The 21,019-nt window shown below is 49.2% G+C and overlaps 1 protein-coding gene across 1 annotated transcript in view; it reads left to right on the forward strand.

Annotated features, from left to right (window-relative positions):
- Window positions 1–16,792, forward strand: part of LOC137356255 (zinc finger protein 721-like) — a 43,850-nt gene extending 27,058 nt beyond the window's left edge. Inside the window, exon 5 of the mRNA XM_068022128.1 lies at window positions 14,070–16,792. Within this exon, the coding sequence (XP_067878229.1) occupies window positions 14,070–16,017 (1,948 nt within the window). The 3' untranslated portion in view covers window positions 16,018–16,792. The remainder of the gene's footprint in view (window positions 1–14,069) is intronic.
- Window positions 16,793–21,019: the final 4,227 nt, after the last annotated feature.

Consider the following 21,019-nt stretch of genomic DNA (forward strand, 5'->3'; position numbering starts at 1 on the left):
GGGGAGGTGGGGGGGAGTGGGTAGTGTGCGATCACCTCTGGTCTGGGCACAAGGGGTGAAATGGCCCTGGGTCCAGAGAGTGGGTGGGGGGTGAAATGGCCCTGGGTCCAGAGAGTGGGTGGGGGGTGAAATGGCCCTGGGTCCAGAGAGTGGGTGGGGGGTGAAATGGCCCTGGGTCCAGAGAGTGGGTGGGGGGTGAAATGGCCCTGGGTCCAGAGAGTGGGTTGGGGGTGAAATGGCCCTGAGTCCAGAGAGTGGGTGGGGGGTGAAATGGCCCTGGGTCCAGAGAGTGGGTGGGGGGTGAAATGGCCCTGGGTCCAGAGAGTGGGTGGGGGGTGAAATGGCCCTGAGTCCAGCGTGGAGTGGGGGTGTGAAATGGCCCTGGGTCCAGTGGGGGGGTGAAATGGCCCTGGGTCCAGTGGGGGGGTGAAATGGCCCTGGGGGCGGTGGGGGGGGTGAAAGCAACTTGGAAAGGGAGTGGGAGATGGGGACTGAGCTGATGAGAATTTAACACGGTGAATGGTGGGACTAGGGCAGTGGGGAGTTAGCCCGAAGGAAGGAATAGGCTTTCTCCACATCTGGATGGCCCACAGCGCACTCGAGGCAGTGACCTGCTTCTGCATTGTTACCAGGCAAAGGCAACCCAGCTGCCAACCCATGCACAGGAAGATCCCACCGACAACAAATGGGCTTGACTAGCTGGTACAGGCCGGATGGACCAAATAGCCAACCAGTGTGCGGCAAATCGGTCAGCTGACCAGATAATTGCACCTCCCCCCCCCCCCCCCCCCCCCAAGATGTTGGTTGAGGGATTGATGCCGGAGACCATTGGAGACAGAGCAGGTTATTTTAATGTGGTACCACATGTGCTGTCAGTCCCAGGGTGCCTTTATATTTGAGCAAACAAGCTCAGGCCCAACACCCAGCTGCAGGCACCTTGTTTACTCAGTTCGGTTAAGCTGACTCGGCCAATATTTCCTGGAGTTTAGAAGCATCAGAGCTAATCTCATTGTAAGGTATAAAATTGAGAGGGGTTTGGCAGGGTGGATTAATGAGAGGCTGTTTTCCCCAACCGGGCTGGAGAGTCTAGAACTGGAGGGGGGGGGGGGGGGGTGGCCTCACATCCTGAGGATAAGGGGTTGGTCATTTGGGACTGAGACGGGGAGAAGTCTCTTCACTGTGAGTGTTTGTGAATCTCTGCAATTCTCTCTCCCACAGAGATCTGTGGATGCTCAGTAGTCAAGACGGAGATCAGGGAAAATGGGAGTGTCCCCGGGAAAGTGGAGTTGAAGTGGAAGATGGCCCATGATCAGATTGAATGGGGCGTGGGGGAAGTAGGCTCAGCTCCTGCTCATGTTATGGAACCATTCCAGTATCAGCCTGGTTGAGTAAACAAGGTGCCTGCAGCTGGGTGTTAGACCTGAGGTTGTTTGCGAGAATATAAAGGCACCCTGGGACTGTGTTAGCATCTGCTTCCACCATTAAAATACTTCAAAATAGCAACATTTTATAACAAGACAGTTTTATACTAAACGCACAGGGCTGAGTGACAGACTGGAATCTAATCGAGGGGCTCGGAGGGTTTATATATAGAATAACAGATATCTAGGAGTGAGTTACAGACTGGAATCTAATCGAGGGGTTCGGGTGGTTTATATATAGAATAACAGATACCCGGGAGTGAGTTACAGACTGGAATCTAATCGAGGGGTTCGGGGGTGTTTATATATAGAATAACAGATACCCGGGAGTGAGTTACAGACTGGAATCCAATCGAGGGGTGCGGGGTGTTTATTTATAGAATAACAGATACCCGGGAGTGAGTTACAGACTGGAATCTAATCGAGGGGCTCGGAGGGTTTATATATAGAATAACAGATACCCGGGAGTGAGTTACAGACTGGAATCCAATCGAGGGGTTCGGTGGTCGGGGGGGTGGCGGGGGTGGTTTATATATAGAATAACAGATACCCGGGAGTGAGTTACAGACTGGAATCTAATCGAGGGGTTCGGGGGGTTTATATATAGAATAACAGATACCCGGGAGTGAGTTACAGACTGGAACCTAATGGAGGGGTTCGGGGGGGTTTATATATAGAATAACAGATACCCGGGAGTGAGTTACAGACTGGAATCTAATCGAGGGGTTCGGGGGGTTTATATATAGAATAACAGATACCCGGGAGTGAGTTACAGACTGGAATCTAATCGAGGGGTGCGGGGTGTTTATTTATAGAATAACAGATACCCGGGAGTGAGTTACAGACTGGAATCTAATCGAGGGGTGCGGGGTGTTTATTTATAGAATAACAGATACCCGGGAGTGAGTTACAGACTGGAATCTAATCGAGGGGCTCGGAGGGTTTATATATAGAATAACAGATACCCGGGAGTGAGTTACAGACTGGAATCTAATCGGGGGGTTTATATATAGAATAACAGATACCCGGGAGTGAGTTACAGACTGGAATCGAATCGAGGGGTTCGGGGGTGTTTATATATAGAATAACAGATACCCGGGAGTGAGTTACAGACTGGAATCTAATGAAGGGGTTCGGGTGGTTTAGATATAGAATAACAGATACCCGGGAGTGAGTTACAGTTTGGAATCTAATCGAGGGGTTCGGGGTGGGAGGGTTATATACAGAATAACAGATACCCGGGAGTGAGTTACAGACTAGAATCTAATCGAGGGGTTGGGGGGCGGGTTTATATATAGAATAACAGATACCCGGGAGTGAGTTACAGACTGGAATCTAATCGAGGGGTTCGTGGTGTTTATATATAGAATAACAGATACCCGGGAGTGAGTTACAGACTGGAACCTAATGGAGGGGTTCGGGGGGGTTTATATATAGAATAACAGATACCCGGGAGTGAGTTACAGACTGGAATCTAATCGAGGGGTTCGGGGGTGTTTATATACAGATTAACAGATACCCGGGAGTGTGTTACAGACTGGAATCTAATCGAGGGGCTCGGAGGGTTTATTTATAGAATAACAGATACCCGGGAGTGAGTTACAGACTGGAATCTAATCGAGGGGTTCGGTGATGGGGGGGTGGGGGGGGGGTGGTTTATATATAGAATAACAGATACCCGGGAGTGAGTTCCAGACTGGAATCTAATCGAGGGGTTCGGGGGGTTTATATATAGAATAACAGATACCCGGGAGTGAGCTACAGACTGGAATCTAATCGATGGGTTCGGGGGGTTTATATAGAGAATAACAGATATCCGGGAGTGAGCTACAGACTGGAATCTAATCGATGGGTTCTGGGGGTTTATATATAGAATAACAGATACCCGGGAGTGAGCTACAGACTGGAATCTAATCGATGGGTTCGGGGGGTTTATATATAGAATAACAGATACCCGGGAGTGAGTTACAGACTGGAATCTAATCGAGGGGTTCGGGGGGTTTATATATAGAATAACAGATACCCGGGAGTGAGCTACAGACTGGAATCTAATCGATGGGTTCGGGGGGTTTATATATAGAATAACAGATACCCGGGAGTGAGTTACAGACTGGAATCTAATCGAGGGGTTCGGGGGGTTTATATAGAGAATAACAGATATCCGGGAGTGAGTTACAGACTGGAATCTAATCGAGGGGTTCGGTGGGGTTTATATATAGAATAACAGATACCCGGGAGTGAGTTACAGACTGGAATCTAATCGAGGGGTTTGGGGGTGTTTACATATAGAATAACAGATACCCGGGAGTGAGTTACAGACTGGAATCCAATCGAGGGGTGCGGGGTGTTTATTTATAGAATAACAGATACCTGGGAGTGAGTTACAGACTCAAGAAGGGTTCGGGGGAGTTTATATATAGAATAACAGAAACCCGGGAATGAGTTGCACACTGGAATCTGCTCGGGAGGTTTATATATCGAATACCAGATACCCGGGTGTGAGTTACAGACTGGAATCTAATCGAGGAGTTCGGGGTTTTATATGTAGAATAACGGATATGCGGGAGTGTGTTACAGACTGGAATCTAATCGAGGGGCTCGGAGGGTTTATATATAGAATAACAGATACCCGGGAGTGAGTTACAGACTGGAATCTAATCGAGGGGTTGGGGGGCGGGTTTATATATAGAATAACAGATACCTGGGAGTGAGTTACAGACTGGAATCTAATCGAGGGTTTCGGGGGGGGTTTATATATAGAATAACAGATACCCGGGAGTGAGTTACAGACTGGAATCTAATCGAGGGGTTCGGGGGTGTTTACATATAGAATAACAGATACCCGGGAGTGAGTTACAGACTGGAATCCAATCGAGGGGTGCGGGGTGTTTATTTATAGAATAACAGATACCCAGGAGTGAGTTACAGACTGGAATCTAATCGAGGGGTTCGGGGGTGTTTATGTATAGAATAACAGAAAACTAGGAGTGAGTTACAGACTGGAATCTAATCGAGGGGTTTGGGGTGTTTAGATATAGAATAACAGAAACCCGGGAATGAGTTACACACTGGAATCTGCTCGGGAGGTTTATATATAGAATACCAGATACCCGGGTGTGAGTTACAGACTGGAATCTAATCGAGGAGTTCGGGGTTTTATATGTAGAATAACGGATATGCGGGAGTGTGTTACAGACTGGAATCTAATCGAGGGGCTCGGAGGGTTTATATATAGAATAACAGATACCCGGGAGTGAGTTACAGACTGGAATCTAATCGAGGGGTTGGGGGGCGGGTTTATATATAGAATAACAGATACCTGGGAGTGAGTTACAGACTGGAATCTAATCGAGGGTTTCGGGGGGGGTTTATATATAGAATAACAGATACCTGGGAGTGAGTTACAGACTGGAACCTAATCGAGGGGTTCCTGGGGTTTATATATAGAATAACAGATACCCGGGAGTGAGTTACAGACTGGAATCTAATCGAGGGGTTCGGGGGGTTTATATATAGAATAACAGATACCCGGGAGTGAGTTACAGACTGGAATCTAATCGAGGGGTGCGGGGTGTTTATTTATAGAATAACAGATACCCGGGAGTGAGTTACAGACTGGAATCTAATCGAGGGGTGCGGGGTGTTTATTTATAGAATAACAGATACCCGGGAGTGAGTTACAGACTGGAATCTAATCGAGGGGCTCGGAGGGTTTATATATAGAATAACAGATACCCGGGAGTGAGTTACAGACTGGAATCTAATCGAGGGGTTCGGTGGTGGGGGTTTGGTGGTTTATATATAGAATAACAGATACCCGGGAGTGAGTTACAGACTGGAATCTAATCGAGGGGTTCGGGGGGTTTATATATAGAATAACAGATACCCGGGAGTGAGTTACAGACTAGAATCTAATCGAGGGGCTCGGAGGGTTTATATATAGAATAACAGATACCCGGGAGTGAGTTACAGACTGGAATCTAATCGAGGGGTTCGGGGGTGTTTATATATAGAATAACAGATACCCGGGAGTGAGTTACAGACTGGAATCCAATCGAGGGGTGCGGGGTGTTTATTTATAGAATAACAGATACCCGGGAGTGAGTTACAGACTGGAATCTAATCGAGGGGTTCGGGGGTGTTAATATATAGAATAACAGATACCCGGGAGTGTGTTACAGACTGGAATCTAATCGAGGGGTTCGGTGGTGGTGGTGGTGGGGGGGTGGTTTATATATAGAATAACAGATACCCGGGAGTGAGTTACAGACTGGAAACTAATCGAGGGGTTCGGGGTGGTTTATATATAGAATAACAGATACCCGGGAGTGAGTTACAGACTGGAACCTAATCGAGGGGTTCCTGGGGTTTATATATAGAATAACAGATACCCGGGAGTGAGTTACAGACTGGAATCTAATCGAGGGGTTCGGGGGTGTTTATGTATAGAATAACAGAAAACGAGGAGTGAGTTACAGACTGGAATCTAATCGAGGGGTTTGGGGTGTTTAGATATAGAGGAACAGATACCTGGGAGTGAGTTGCAGACTCAAATCTAATCCAAGGGTTCGGGGGAGTTTTCTCTAGAATAACAGATACCCGGGAGTGAGTTACAGACTTGAATCTAATCGAGGGTTTCGGGGGGTTTATATATAGAATAACAGATACCGGGAGTGAGTTACAGACTGGAATCTAATTGAGGGGTTCAGGGGGTTTATATATAGAACAACAGATACCCGGGAGTGAGTTACAGACTGGAATCTAATCGAGGGGTTCAGGGTGGGGGGGTTATATATAGAATAACAGATACCCGGGAGTGAGTTACAGACTGGAATCTATTCCGGGGGTTTATATATAGAATAACAGATACCCGGGAGTGGGTTACAGACTGGAATCTAATCGAGGGGTTCGGGGTGTTTATATATGGAATAACAGATACCCGAGAGTGAGTTGCAGACTGGAATGTAATTGAGGGGTTCAGGGGGTTTATATATAGAATAACAGATACCCGGGAGTGAGTTACAGACTGGAATCTAATCGAGGGGTTCAGGGGGTTTATATATGGAATAACAGATACCCGGTAGTGAGTTGCAGACTGGAATCTAATCGAGGGGTTCAGGGGGTTGAGATATAGAATAACAGATACCCGGGAGTGAGTTACAGACTGGAATCTAATCGAGGGGTTCAGGGGGTTTATATATAGAATAACAGATACCCGGGAGTGAGTTACAGACTGGAATCTAATCGAGGGGTTCAGGGGGTTTATATATAGAATAACAGATACCCAGGAGTGAGTTACAGACTGGAATCTAATCGAGGGGTTCGGGGTGTTTATATATGGAATAACAGATACCCGGGAGTGAGTTACAGACTGGAATGTAATGGAGGGGTTCAGGGGGTTTATATATAGAATAACAGATACCCGGTAGTGAGTTACAGACTGGAATCTAATCGAGGGGTACGGGTGGTTTATATATAGAATAACAGATACCCGGGAGTGAGTTCGGGACTGGAATGTAATGGAGGGGTTCGAGGTGTTTATATGAAGAATAACAGATACCCGGTAGTGAGTTACAGACTGGAATATAATCGAGGGGTTCAGGGGGTTTATATATAGAATAACAGATACCCGGGAGTGAGTTACAGACTGGAATCTAATCGAGGGTCTCGGGGGGTTTATATATAGAATAACAGATACCCGGGAGTGAGTTACAGACTGGAATCTAATCGAGGGGTTCGGGGGGTTTATATATAGAATAACAGATACCCGGGAGTGAGTTACAGACTGGAATGTAATGGAGGGGTTCAGGTGGTTTTTCTATAGAATAACAGATACCCGGGAGTGAGTTGCAGACTGGAATCTAATCGAGGGGTTCAGGTGGTTTATATATAGAATAACAGATACCCGGTAGTGAGTTACAGACTGGAATCTAATCGAGGGGTTCAGGGGGTTTATATGTAGAATAACAGATACCCGGGAGTGAGTTACAGACTGGAATCTAATCGAGGGGTTGGGGGGCGGGTTTATATATAGAATAACAGATACCCGGGAGTGAGTTACAGACTGGAATCTAATCGAGGGGTTCGGGGGTGTTTACATATAGAATAACAGATACCCGGGAGTGAGTTACAGACTGGAATCCAATCGAGGGGTGCGGGGTGTTTATTTATAGAATAACAGATACCCAGGAGTGAGTTACAGACTGGAATCTAATCGAGGGGTTCGGGGGTGTTTATGTATAGAATAACAGAAAACTAGGAGTGAGTTACAGACTGGAATCTAATCGAGGGGTTTGGGGTGTTTAGATATAGAGTAACAGATACCTGGGAGTGAGTTACAGACTCAAGAAGGGTTCGGGGGAGTTTATATATAGAATAACAGAAACCCGGGAATGAGTTACACACTGGAATCTGCTCGGGAGGTTTATATATAGAATACCAGATACCCGGGTGTGAGTTACAGACTGGAATCTAATCGAGGAGTTCGGGGTTTTATATGTAGAATAACGGATATGCGGGAGTGTGTTACAGACTGGAATCTAATCGAGGGGCTCGGAGGGTTTATATATAGAATAACAGATACCCGGGAGTGAGTTACAGACTGGAATCTAATCGAGGGGTTGGGGGGCGGGTTTATATATAGAATAACAGATACCTGGGAGTGAGTTACAGACTGGAATCTAATCGAGGGTTTCGGGGGGGGTTTATATATAGAATAACAGATACCCGGGAGTGAGTTACAGACTGGAACCTAATCGAGGGGTTCCTGGGGTTTATATATAGAATAACAGATACCCGGGAGTGAGTTACAGACTGGAATCTAATCGAGGGGTTCGGGGGGTTTATATATAGAATAACAGATACCCGGGAGTGAGTTACAGACTGGAATCTAATCGAGGGGTGCGGGGTGTTTATTTATAGAATAACAGATACCCGGGAGTGAGTTACAGACTGGAATCTAATCGAGGGGTGCGGGGTGTTTATTTATAGAATAACAGATACCCGGGAGTGAGTTACAGACTGGAATCTAATCGAGGGGCTCGGAGGGTTTATATATAGAAACACAGATACCCGGGAGTGTGTTACAGACTGGAATCTAATCGAGGGGTTCGGTGGTGGTGGTGGGGGGGTGGTTTATATATAGAATAACAGATACCCGGGAGTGAGTTACAGACTGGAAACTAATCGAGGGGTTCGGGGGAGTTTTCTCTAGAATAACAGATACCCGGGAGTGAGTTACAGACTTGAATCTAATCGAGGGTTTCGGGGGGTTTATATATAGAATAACAGATACCGGGAGTGAGTTACAGACTGGAATCTAATTGAGGGGTTCAGGGGGTTTATATATAGAACAACAGATACCCGGGAGTGAGTTACAGACTGGAATCTAATCGAGGGTTTCAGGGTGGGGGTTTTATATATAGAATAACAGATACCCGGGAGTGAGTTACAGACTGGAATCTATTCCGGGGGTTTATATATAGAATAACAGATACCCGGGAGTGGGTTACAGACTGGAATCTAATCGAGGGGTTCGGGGTGTTTATATATGGAATAACAGATACCCGAGAGTGAGTTGCAGACTGGAATGTAATTGAGGGGTTCAGGGGGTTTATATATAGAATAACAGATACCCGGGAGTGAGTTACAGACTGGAATCTAATCGAGGGGTTCAGGGGGTTTATATATGGAATAACAGATACCCGGTAGTGAGTTGCAGATTGGAATCTAATCGAGGGGTTCAGGGGGTTGAGATATAGAATAACAGATACCCGGGAGTGAGTTACAGACTGGAATCTAATCGAGGGGTTCAGGGGGTTTATATATAGAATAACAGATACCCGGGAGTGAGTTACAGACTGGAATCTAATCGAGGGGTTCAGGGGGTTTATATATAGAATAACAGATACCCAGGAGTGAGTTACAGACTGGAATCTAATCGAGGGGTTCGGGGTGTTTATATATGGAATAACAGATACCCGGGAGTGAGTTACAGACTGGAATGTAATGGAGGGGTTCAGGGGCTTTATATATAGAATAACAGATACCCGGTAGTGAGTTACAGACTGGAATCTAATCGAGGGGTTCAGGGGGTTTATATATAGAATAACAGATACCCGGGAGTGAGTTCGGGACTGGAATGTAATGGAGGGGTTCGAGGTGTTTATATGAAGAATAACAGATACCCGGTTGTGAGTTACAGACTGGAATATAATCGAGGGGTTCAGGGGGTTTATATATAGAATAACAGATACCCGGGAGTGAGTTACAGACTGGAATCTAATCGAGGGTCTCGGGGTGTTTATATATGGAATAACAGATACCCGGGAGTGAGTTACAGACTGGAATCTAATCGAGGGGTTCGGGGGGTTTATATATAGAATAACAGATACCCGGGAGTGAGTTACAGACTGGAATGTAATGGAGGGGTTCAGGTGGTTTTTCTATAGAATAACAGATACCCGGGAGTGAGTTGCAGACTGGAATCTAATCGAGGGGTTCAGGTGGTTTATATATAGAATAACAGATACCCAGGAGTGAGTTACAGACTGGAATCTAATCGAGGGGTTCGGGGTGTTTATATATGGAATAACAGATACCCGGGAGTGAGTTACAGACTGGAATGTAATGGAGGGGTTCAGGGGGTTTATATATAGAATAACAGATACCCGGTAGTGAGTTACAGACTGGAATCTAATCGAGGGGTACGGGTGGTTTATATATAGAATAACAGATACCCGGGAGTGAGTTCGGGACTGGAATGTAATGGAGGGGTTCGAGGTGTTTATATGAAGAATAACAGATACCCGGTAGTGAGTTACAGACTGGAATATAATCGAGGGGTTCAGGGGGTTTATATATAGAATAACAGATACCCGGGAGTGAGTTACAGACTGGAATCTAATCGAGGGTCTCGGGGGGTTTATATATAGAATAACAGATACCCGGGAGTGAGTTACAGACAGGAATCTAATCGAGGGATTCGGGGTGTTTCTATGTAGAATAACAGATACCCGGGAGTGAGTTAATGACTGGAATCTAATCGAGGGGTTCGGGTGTGTTTATATATAGAATAACAGATACCCGGGAGTGAGTTACAGACTGGAATCTAATCGAGGGGTTCGGGGGGTTTATATATAGAATAACAGATACCCGGGAGTGAGTTACAGACTGGAATGTAATGGAGGGGTTCAGGTGGTTTTTCTATAGAATAACAGATACCCGGGAGTGAGTTGCAGACTGGAATCTAATCGAGGGGTTCAGGTGGTTTATATATAGAATAACAGATACCCGGTAGTGAGTTACAGACTGGAATCTAATCGAGGGGTTCAGGGGGTTTATATGTAGAATAACAGATACCCGGGAGTGAGTTACAGACTGGAATCTAATCGAGGGGTTCGGGGGGTTTATATATAGAATAACAGATACCCGGGAGTGAGTTACAGACTGGAATCCAATCGAGGGGTGCGGGGTGTTTATTTATAGAATAACAGATACCCAGGAGTGAGTTACAGACTGGAATCTAATCGAGGGGTTCGGGGGTGTTTATGTATAGAATAACAGAAAACTAGGAGTGAGTTACAGACTGGAATCTAATCGAGGGGTTTGGGGTGTTTAGATATAGAGTAACAGATACCTGGGAGTGAGTTACAGACTCAAGAAGGGTTCGGGGGAGTTTATATATAGAATAACAGAAACCCGGGAATGAGTTACACACTGGAATCTGCTCGGGAGGTTTATATATAGAATACCAGATACCCGGGTGTGAGTTACAGACTGGAATCTAATCGAGGAGTTCGGGGTTTTATATGTAGAATAACGGATATGCGGGAGTGTGTTACAGACTGGAATCTAATCGAGGGGCTCGGAGGGTTTATATATAGAATAACAGATACCCGGGAGTGAGTTACAGACTGGAATCTAATCGAGGGGTTGGGGGGCGGGTTTATATATAGAATAACAGATACCTGGGAGTGAGTTACAGACTGTAATCTAATCGAGGGTTTCGGGGGGGGTTTATATATAGAATAACAGATACCCGGGAGTGAGTTACAGACTGGAATCTAATCGAGGGGTTCGGGGGTGTTTACATATAGAATAACAGATACCCGGGAGTGAGTTACAGACTGGAATCCAATCGAGGGGTGCGGGGTGTTTATTTATAGAATAACAGATACCCAGGAGTGAGTTACAGACTGGAATCTAATCGAGGGGTTCGGGGGTGTTTATGTATAGAATAACAGAAAACTAGGAGTGAGTTACAGACTGGAATCTAATCGAGGGGTTTGGGGTGTTTAGATATAGAGTAACAGATACCTGGGAGTGAGTTACAGACTCAAGAAGGGTTCGGGGGAGTTTATATATAGAATAACAGAAACCCGGGAATGAGTTACACACTGGAATCTGCTCGGGAGGTTTATATATAGAATACCAGATACCCGGGTGTGAGTTACAGACTGGAATCTAATCGAGGAGTTCGGGGTTTTATATGTAGAATAACGGATATGCGGGAGTGTGTTACAGACTGGAATCTAATCGAGGGGCTCGGAGGGTTTATATATAGAATAACAGATACCCGGGAGTGAGTTACAGACTGGAATCTAATCGAGGGGTTGGGGGGCGGGTTTATATATAGAATAACAGATACCTGGGAGTGAGTTACAGACTGGAATCTAATCGAGGGTTTCGGGGGGGGTTTATATATAGAATAACAGATACCCGGGAGTGAGTTACAGACTGGAACCTAATCGAGGGGTTCCTGGGGTTTATATATAGAATAACAGATACCCGGGAGTGAGTTACAGACTGGAATCTAATCGAGGGGTTCGGGGGGTTTATATATAGAATAACAGATACCCGGGAGTGAGTTACAGACTGGAATCTAATCGAGGGGTGCGGGGTGTTTATTTATAGAATAACAGATACCCGGGAGTGAGTTACAGACTGGAATCTAATCGAGGGGTGCGGGGTGTTTATTTATAGAATAACAGATACCCGGGAGTGAGTTACAGACTGGAATCTAATCGAGGGGCTCGGAGGGTTTATATATAGAATAACAGATACCCGGGAGTGAGTTACAGACTGGAATCTAATCGAGGGGTTCGGTGGTGGGGGTTTGGTGGTTTATATATAGAATAACAGATACCCGGGAGTGAGTTACAGACTGGAATCTAATCGAGGGGTTCGGGGGGTTTATATATAGAATAACAGATACCCGGGAGTGAGTTACAGACTAGAATCTAATCGAGGGGCTCGGAGGGTTTATATATAGAATAACAGATACCCGGGAGTGAGTTACAGACTGGAATCTAATCGAGGGGTTCGGGGGTGTTTATATATAGAATAACAGATACCCGGGAGTGAGTTACAGACTGGAATCCAATCGAGGGGTGCGGGGTGTTTATTTATAGAATAACAGATACCCGGGAGTGAGTTACAGACTGGAATCTAATCGAGGGGTTCGGGGGTGTTAATATATAGAATAACAGATACCCGGGAGTGTGTTACAGACTGGAATCTAATCGAGGGGTTCGGTGGTGGTGGTGGGGGGGTGGTTTATATATAGAATAACAGATACCCGGGAGTGAGTTACAGACTGGAAACTAATCGAGGGGTTCGGGGTGGTTTATATATAGAATAACAGATACCCGGGAGTGAGTTACAGACTGGAACCTAATCGAGGGGTTCCTGGGGTTTATATATAGAATAACAGATACCCGGGAGTGAGTTACAGACTGGAATCTAATCGAGGGGGTCGGGGGTGTTTATGTATAGAATAACAGAAAACGAGGAGTGAGTTACAGACTGGAATCTAATCGAGGGGTTCGGGGGGTTTATATATAGAATAACAGATACCCGGGAGTGAGTTACAGACTGGAATCTAATCGAGGGGTTCAGGGGGTTTATATATAGAATAACAGATACCCAGGAGTGAGTTACAGACTGGAATCTGTTCGGGGTGTTTATATAGAGAATAACAGATACCCGGGAGTGAGTTACAGACTGGAATGTAATGGAGGGGTTCAGGAGGTTTATATATAGAATAACAGATACCCGGGAGTGAGTTACAGACTGGAATCTAATCGAGGGGTTCGGGGTGTTTATATATGGAATAACAGATACCCGGGAGTGAGTTACAGACTGGAATGTAATGGAGGGGTTCAGGGGGTTTATATATAGAATAACAGATACCCGGGAGTGAGTTACAGACTGGAATCTAATCGAGGGGTTCAGGGGGTTTATATATCGAATAACAGATACCTGGGAGTGAGTTACAGACTGGAATCTAATCGAGGGGTTCGGGGGGTTTATATATAGAATAACCGATACCCGGGAGTGAGTTACAGACTGGAATCTAATCGAGGGGTTCGGGGGTGTTTATATATAGAATAACAGATACCCGGGAGTGAGTGACAGACTGGAATGTAATGGAGGGGTTCAGGAGGTTTATATATAGAATAACAGATACCCAGGAGTGAGTTAGGGACTGGAATGTAATGGAGGGGTTCGGGGGTTTATATTGTTGACTATTATGTTAAGGGAGGTGGGCGGTTTATGGGACCACAAAGCAGCTGAAAACTTGGGAGGGAAAGACTGCAAACTCTTCTTGTTCTTGTCCTGCAGCAACATCGTGTGGCCGAGGAATTGAGGGAGCATGGACAGTGCATTTTGCCGCACGCCCTCAGTGCAGGCACCCAGTGACCATGGAGGCTGTGACAAAAACTCACCGGCGAGCTTCCCTCGCAACAGGGACATTCCGCGGGGGGACTCGCCCTCTTCGAGTTTGATCACTCCAGAGATTGCCGGCACCTCGCCGGAGACGAAGGCCAGGCGCAAGGTTAAACGTTCCCTCCGAGCAGCCTGGCGGGTGCCCGGGGACAAGGCAGAGTCGGAGCATGAGGAAGAATCGCACGACTCTGAGTGCGAGGCGGACTCGCAAGACATGGAGGAGGCGGGATCGCAGGACTCTGAGGGCGAGGCAGACTCGCCAAGCTTGAAAGACGAGGCAGAGCTGCAGGACAGGGAGGAAGAGGCGGGATCGGAGGGCGAGGCGGAGTTGCAAGACGTGAAGGACGAGGCCGAGTCGGAGGACGAGGTCGACTGGCAGCACCCGGCCCAGGAAGGTTATTCGATGCAGCACCCAGAGCGAGCTTCAGCACAGCGGGGCAGGAAGAAACCTGCTGGTGCCAAAGGTGGGCTCTTCAAGTGTTCCCTGTGTGACAAGTCTTTCAGCCAGCTGTCCTGGTTCCTGGTGCACGAGCGCATGCACCTGGGCGAAAAGCTGCACTACTGCGAGAGCTGTGGCAAGTCATTTGCCCAGACATCAGACCTGCAGAACCACCAACGCACCCACACTGGGGAGAGGCCCTTCAAGTGTGAGCTGTGCAACCGCTCCTTCGCCCAGTCCTCCACCCTCCTGAACCACCGGCGCACCCACACCGGGGAGAAGCCCTTCCAGTGTGAGCTGTGCGACCGCTCCTTCGCCCAGTCCTCCACCCTCCTGACCCACCAGCGCACCCACAGCGGCAAGAAGCCCTTCCAGTGCCCAACCTGCAACCGCTCCTTCGCCCAGTCCTCTGTCCTGCTCAATCACCAGCGCATCCACACCGGGGGGAAAGCTCCCTCTGACAGCCCCCCGCCGGCCAAGCAGCAGAAGAAGGCCCCTCCCCGGGAGGCTGCCCACCGCTGCCAGGTCTGCCAGGAGGGTTTCAGCACCTCCTCCAAGCTGCTGCTGCACCAGAGCACGCACGCGGGGGACCGGCCTTTCCTCTGTGACGTCTGCCGGGAGGGTTTCTCTGACCCAGCGGAGCTGGCGGTGCACCGCCGGTCACACGCCGGTGAGCGGCCCTACGAGTGCGACGTGTGCCACAAGCGTTTCGCCTACGACTCCTCGCTGGCCATGCACCGGCGGGCCCACGCTGGCGAGCGGCCCTACCGCTGTGCCACCTGCGGCAAGGCCTTCAGCACCTCCTCCAAGCTGCTCAACCACCGTCACGCCCACACCGGCGACCGCCCCTTTCAATGCTCCGTCTGCCTCAAGAACTTCAGCAACCCCTCGCACCTCTCCCGGCACCAGCGCGCCCACGACGGCGAGAAGTCCTTCAGCTGCGAGGTGTGCGGCCGCACCTTCGACCAGTCCATCAACCTGGCCAACCACCGGCGCACCCACACCGGCCACAAGCCCTTCCAGTGCCAGACCTGCGGCCGGGCCTTCAACCAGTCATCGGACGTGCTGAAGCACCAGCGCACCCACACCGGCGAGAAGCCCTTTCAGTGTGAGCTGTGTGACCGGGCCTTCACCCAGCTCTCCACCCTCCTCAACCACCAGCGCATCCACCTGGGTGAGAAGCCCCATCGCTGTGAGGTGTGCGACCGGGCCTTCACCCAGCTCTCCACCCTCCTCAACCACCAGCGCATCCACACCGGCGAGAAGCCCTTCAAGTGCGAGACCTGCGACAAGGCCTTCACTCAGTCCTCCAGCCTCCTCAACCACCGCCGCATCCACACTGGCGAGAAGCCCTTCCAGTGCCTGCTGTGCACCAAATCCTTTGCCACCTCCTCCTCGCTCTCCGTGCACCAGCGTTCGCACGTGTGAGGAAGCTCTGCTCAGTGCAGGGAGAGGGTCCTGAGCCGGTGGGCTTGGGGGGTGGGATGGGGAGGGGGGTTGGCACTCGTGGCTGTCTCTGCTGTGCCTTTCAGACTCTTGCAGTGGCCCGTGTTCCTGTTAAGCGGTGGCAGGCAGGTGACTGCACTGAGGAGAATTGCGGAACCGCTTTGTCCAAACCTGTAGAATGCACAGTGGAGAGACAGGCCGTTCGGCCCAACTCATCCACAGGGTCCTCCCCCACCCGTCCATCCTTAATACATCTCCCCGTCCTGCGCAGGTGCCCCCCCCCCTCCCGAGCCAAGCCTCCCCTTCAACACATCAGTGCACTCCACCTCGGGCTGTTCTCCGAGGCAGCTGGTCCAGCACTCTCTCTCCCTCCCTCTCTCCCCTTCTGCGTTCCCCATTTTGGGTCAGTTAGCAGCTGCAACCCGCACTACAGGACTGTTCCTCCTGGGAGTCCAGCATCCGTGGAACCCGGCCTCCAGCGACCAGTCACGTCCATCGGGGTGGAGCTCTGCGTCTAATTGGAAGGGTGTGAGTGACATGCTATTTGGAGAGGGCTGGAGGACCACTCCCCTGTGTCACTCATGGACAGTAGCCTTGGTGATTGCAGAAATGGGCCATTCAGATGCCCCGATGAGCAGTAGATTTAAAAGAATTTATATTTAACGGAAGTTTAAAGAAAAGTTTTGTCTCTCTTTCCCTGCCTTGTTAAAAGACCTTAAAAAGAAAATAGTGAATAAAGAGGAGACAGATAACAAAACCAGTGTTTGGCAGATATGACTTATAGAATGGTACAACACTGAAACAGACAGTTCAGCCCACTGGTTACATCCCCCTCTTAACCTTCTCTGTTCTCAGGAGAACAATCCCAGCTTCTCCCAGTCTCTCCACATTAACTGAAGTCCCTCATCCCTGGGATCATTCTGGTCAATCCCCCTCTTAACCTTCTCTGCTCTCAGGGGAACAATCCCAGCTTCTCCCAGTCTCTCCACATTAACTGAAGTCCCTCATCCCTGGGATCATTCTGGTCAATCCCCCTCTTAACCTTCTCTGTTCTCAGAGGAACAATCCCAGCTTCTCCCAGTCTCTCCACATTAACTGAAGGCCCTCATCCCTGGGATCATTCTGGTCAATCTCCCTCTTAACCTTCTCTGTTCTCAGGAGAACAATCCCAGCTTCTCCCAGTCTCTCCACATTAACTGAAGTCTCTCATCCCTGGGATCATTCTGGTCAATCCCCTTAACCTTCTCTGTTCTCAGGAGAACAATCCCAGCTTCTCCCAGTCTCTCCATGTTAACTGAAGTCCCTCATCCCTGGGATCATTCTGGTCAATCCCCCTCTTAACCTTCTCTGTTCTCAGGAGAACAATCCCAGCTTCTCCCAGTCTCTCCATGTTAACTGAAGTCCCTCATCCCTGGACCATTCTAACACCCTCATCCTTCTGGGAGAGCTGTGCCCACAACTGAACACATTACTCCAGCTGGGGACTAACTACAGTTGCCGAGGGGTCCACCATAACTCCATGGCTCTCAGCCGACTTTTCTGTTGCCCAAAGGAGTCACCAGAACGATGCCTGGGTTTCTGCTCCATGTGAGCCTCCTCCCACCCCCTCTTCATCTCAACCCCCCACCCCCCTGTCAACTTTTCCTCTTACTCCTTTCTCCCTCATGTGTTTAACCAGTATTCTCCTCAGCCCACTCCCTGTGGTAGCGAGTTCCACATTCACCCCATGGCCCCTAGTTCCAGTCTCACCCCCGAGTGGAAACATCTTCTCCACGTCGACCCTATCGAAACCCATTCAAAATCTTAAAGACCTCGATCAGGTGACCCCTCAGCCTTCTCTATTCTAGAGAAAAGAGCCCCAATCCGTTCAGTCTTTCTTCAATGATGCTAAATCATTTTTGTACTTTCTCCAGTGCCTCGACATCCTTTTCATAATATGGAGACCAGAACTCTGCACAGTGCTCCAAGTGTGGTCTAACCCAGGGATATGGAGAGTGGAACTGTGCACAGTTCCCCAAGTGTGGTCTAACCAAGGGATATGGAGAGTGGAACTGTGCACAGTGCTCCAAGTGTGGTCTAACCAAGGGATATGGAGAGTGGAACTGTGCACAGTGCTCCAAGTGTGGTCCAACCAAGGGATATGGAGAGTGGAACTGGGCACAGTGCTCCAAGTGTGGTCTAACCAAGGGATATGGAGAGTGGAACTGTGCACAGTGCTCCAAGTGTGGTCTAACCAAGGGATATGGAGAGTGGAACTGTGCACAGTGCTCCAAGTGTGGTCTAACCAAGGGATATGGAGAGTGGAACTGTGCACAGTGCTCCAAGTGTGGTCTAACCAAGGGATATGGAGAGTGGAACTGTGCACAGTGCTCCAAGTGTGGTCTAACCAAGGGATATGGAGAGTGGAACTGTGCACAGTGCTCCAAGTGTGGTCTAACCAAGGGATATGGAGAGTGGAACTGTGCACAGTGCTCCAAGTGTGGTCTAACCCAGGGATATGGAGACTGGAACTGTGCACAGTGCTCCACGTGTGGTCTAACCCAGGGATATGGATAGTGGAACTGTGCACAGTGCTCCACGTGTGGTCTAACCCAGGGATATGGAGAGTGGAACTGTGCACAGTGCTCCAAGTGTGGTCTATCCCAGGGATATGGAGAGTGGAACTGTGCACAGTGCTCCAAGTTTGGTCTAACCAGGGATATAGAGAGTGGAACTGTGCACAGTGCTCCAAGTGTGATCTAACCCAGGGATATGGAGAGTGGAACTGTGCACAGTGCTCCAAGTGTGGTCTAACCCAGGGATATGGAGAGTGGAACTGTGCACAGTGCTCCAAGTGTGGTCTAACCCAGGGATATGGAGAGTGGAACGGTGCACAGTGCTCCACGTGTGGTCTAACCAGGGATATGGAGAGTGGAACTGTGCACAGTGCTCCACGTGTGGTCTAACCCAGGGATATGGAGAGTGGAACTGTGCACAGTGCTCCAAGTGTGGTCTAACCAGGGATATGGAGAGTGGAACTGTGCACAGTGCTCCAAGTGTGGTCTAACCCAGGGATATGGAGAGTGGAACTGTGCACAGTGCTCCACGTGTGGTCTAACCAGGGATATAGAGAGTCGAACTGTGCACAGTGCTCCACGTGTGGTCTAACCAGGGATATGGAGAGTGGATTCTCCCGCCTCCAGCATTCTCCCTCTACCTGGACCCCTCCCCCTGGCCCCTTACCCGCTCTTGATCTCTTCATTGAAAACTGTCGGCGAGACATTGGTCGTCTCAATTTCTCTGCCCCCCTCGCTCACTAACCTGTCCCCCTCTGAACTTGAGGCACTCCGTTCTCTCAGGTCTAACCCCGACGTGGTCATCAAACCTGCAGACAAGGGTGGTACTGTTGTCGTTTGGCGTACCGACCTCTACCTTGCAGAAGCTCAACGCCAACTCACGGACACTTCTTCCTACCTCCCTCTGGACCATGACCCCACCACCGAACATCAAGCCACCATCCAAAGGACTGTCACTGACCTCATCTCCTCTGGAGATCTTCCCTCTACAGCTTCCAACCTCATAGTCCCACAACCCCGGAAAGCCCGCTTCTACCTCCTTCCCAAAATCCACCAACGAGACTGACCCGGCAGACCCATTGTGTCAGTCTGCTCCTGCCCCACTGAACTTATTTCTTCCTATCTAGACTCTATCTTTTCTCCGCTGGTCCAGTCTCTTCCCACCTACATCCGTGACTCTTCTGACGCCCTACGTCATTTTGACAATTTCCAGTTTCCTGGTCCCAACTGCCTCCTCTTCACTATGGACGTCCAATCGCTCTACACCTCCATCCCCCACCAGGATGGTTTGTGGGCTCTCCCCTTCTTCCTGGAACAGAGGCCCAACCAGTCCCCATCGACCAACACCCTCCTCCGCCTGGCTGAACTTGTTCTCACATTGAACAACTTCTCCTTCAACTCCATGCATTTCCTTCAAGTAAAAGGTGTCGCTATGGGTACCCGCATGGGTCCTAGTTATGCCTGTCTTTTTGTGGGATATGTCGAGCATTCTTTGTTCCAGTCCCACTCAGGCCCCCTCCCCCAACTCTTTTTCCGGTACATTGATGACTGTATCGGTGCCGTTTCCTGCTCCCGCCCCGAACTGGAAAACTTTATCAACTTTGCTTCCAATTTCCACCCTTCTCTCACCATTACATGGTCCATCTCTGACACTTCCCTTCCCTTCCTCGAGTTCTCTGTCTCCATCTCTGGGGATAGGTTGTCTACTAATATCCATTATAAGCCCACCGACTCACACAGCTACCTCGACTACACTTCTTCACACCCTACCTCCTGTGAGGACTCCATTCCATTCTCCCAGTTTCTCCGTCTCTGACGCATCTGCTCTGATGATGCTACCTTCCATGATGGTGCTTCTGATATGACCTCCTTTTTCCTCAACCGAGGATTTCCCCCCACTGTGGTTGACAGGGCCCTCAACCGTGTCCGGCCCATTCCCCGCACCTCTACTCTCATCCCTTCCCCTCCCTCCCAGAACCGTAACAGGGTTCCCCTTGTCCTCACTTTTCACCCCACCAGCCTCCATATCCAAACAATCATCCAGCGTGATGCCACTACCAGTCGCATCTTCCCCTCCCTTCCCCTGTCAGCATTCCGAAGGGATCGTTCCCTCTGCGACACCCTGGTCACTCCTCCATTACCCTCACCACCTCGTCCCCGTCCCATGGCACCTTCCCCTGCAATCGCAGGAGATGTAATACCTGCCCATTTACCTCCTCTCTCCTCACTATCCCAGGCCCCAAACACTCCTTTCAGGTGAAGCAGCGATTTACTTGTACTTCTTTCAATGCAGTATACTGTATTCGCTGCTCACAGTGTGGTCTCCTCTACATTGGGGAGACCAAGCGCAGACTGGGTGACCGCTTTGCGGAACATCTCCGCTCAGTCCGCAAGCAGGACCCTGAGCTTCCGGTTGCTTGCCATTTCAA

The sequence above is a fragment of the Heterodontus francisci genome, chromosome 45 (genome assembly GCF_036365525.1).
Source record: "Heterodontus francisci isolate sHetFra1 chromosome 45, sHetFra1.hap1, whole genome shotgun sequence".
Classification (NCBI taxonomy): domain Eukaryota; kingdom Metazoa; phylum Chordata; class Chondrichthyes; order Heterodontiformes; family Heterodontidae; genus Heterodontus; species Heterodontus francisci.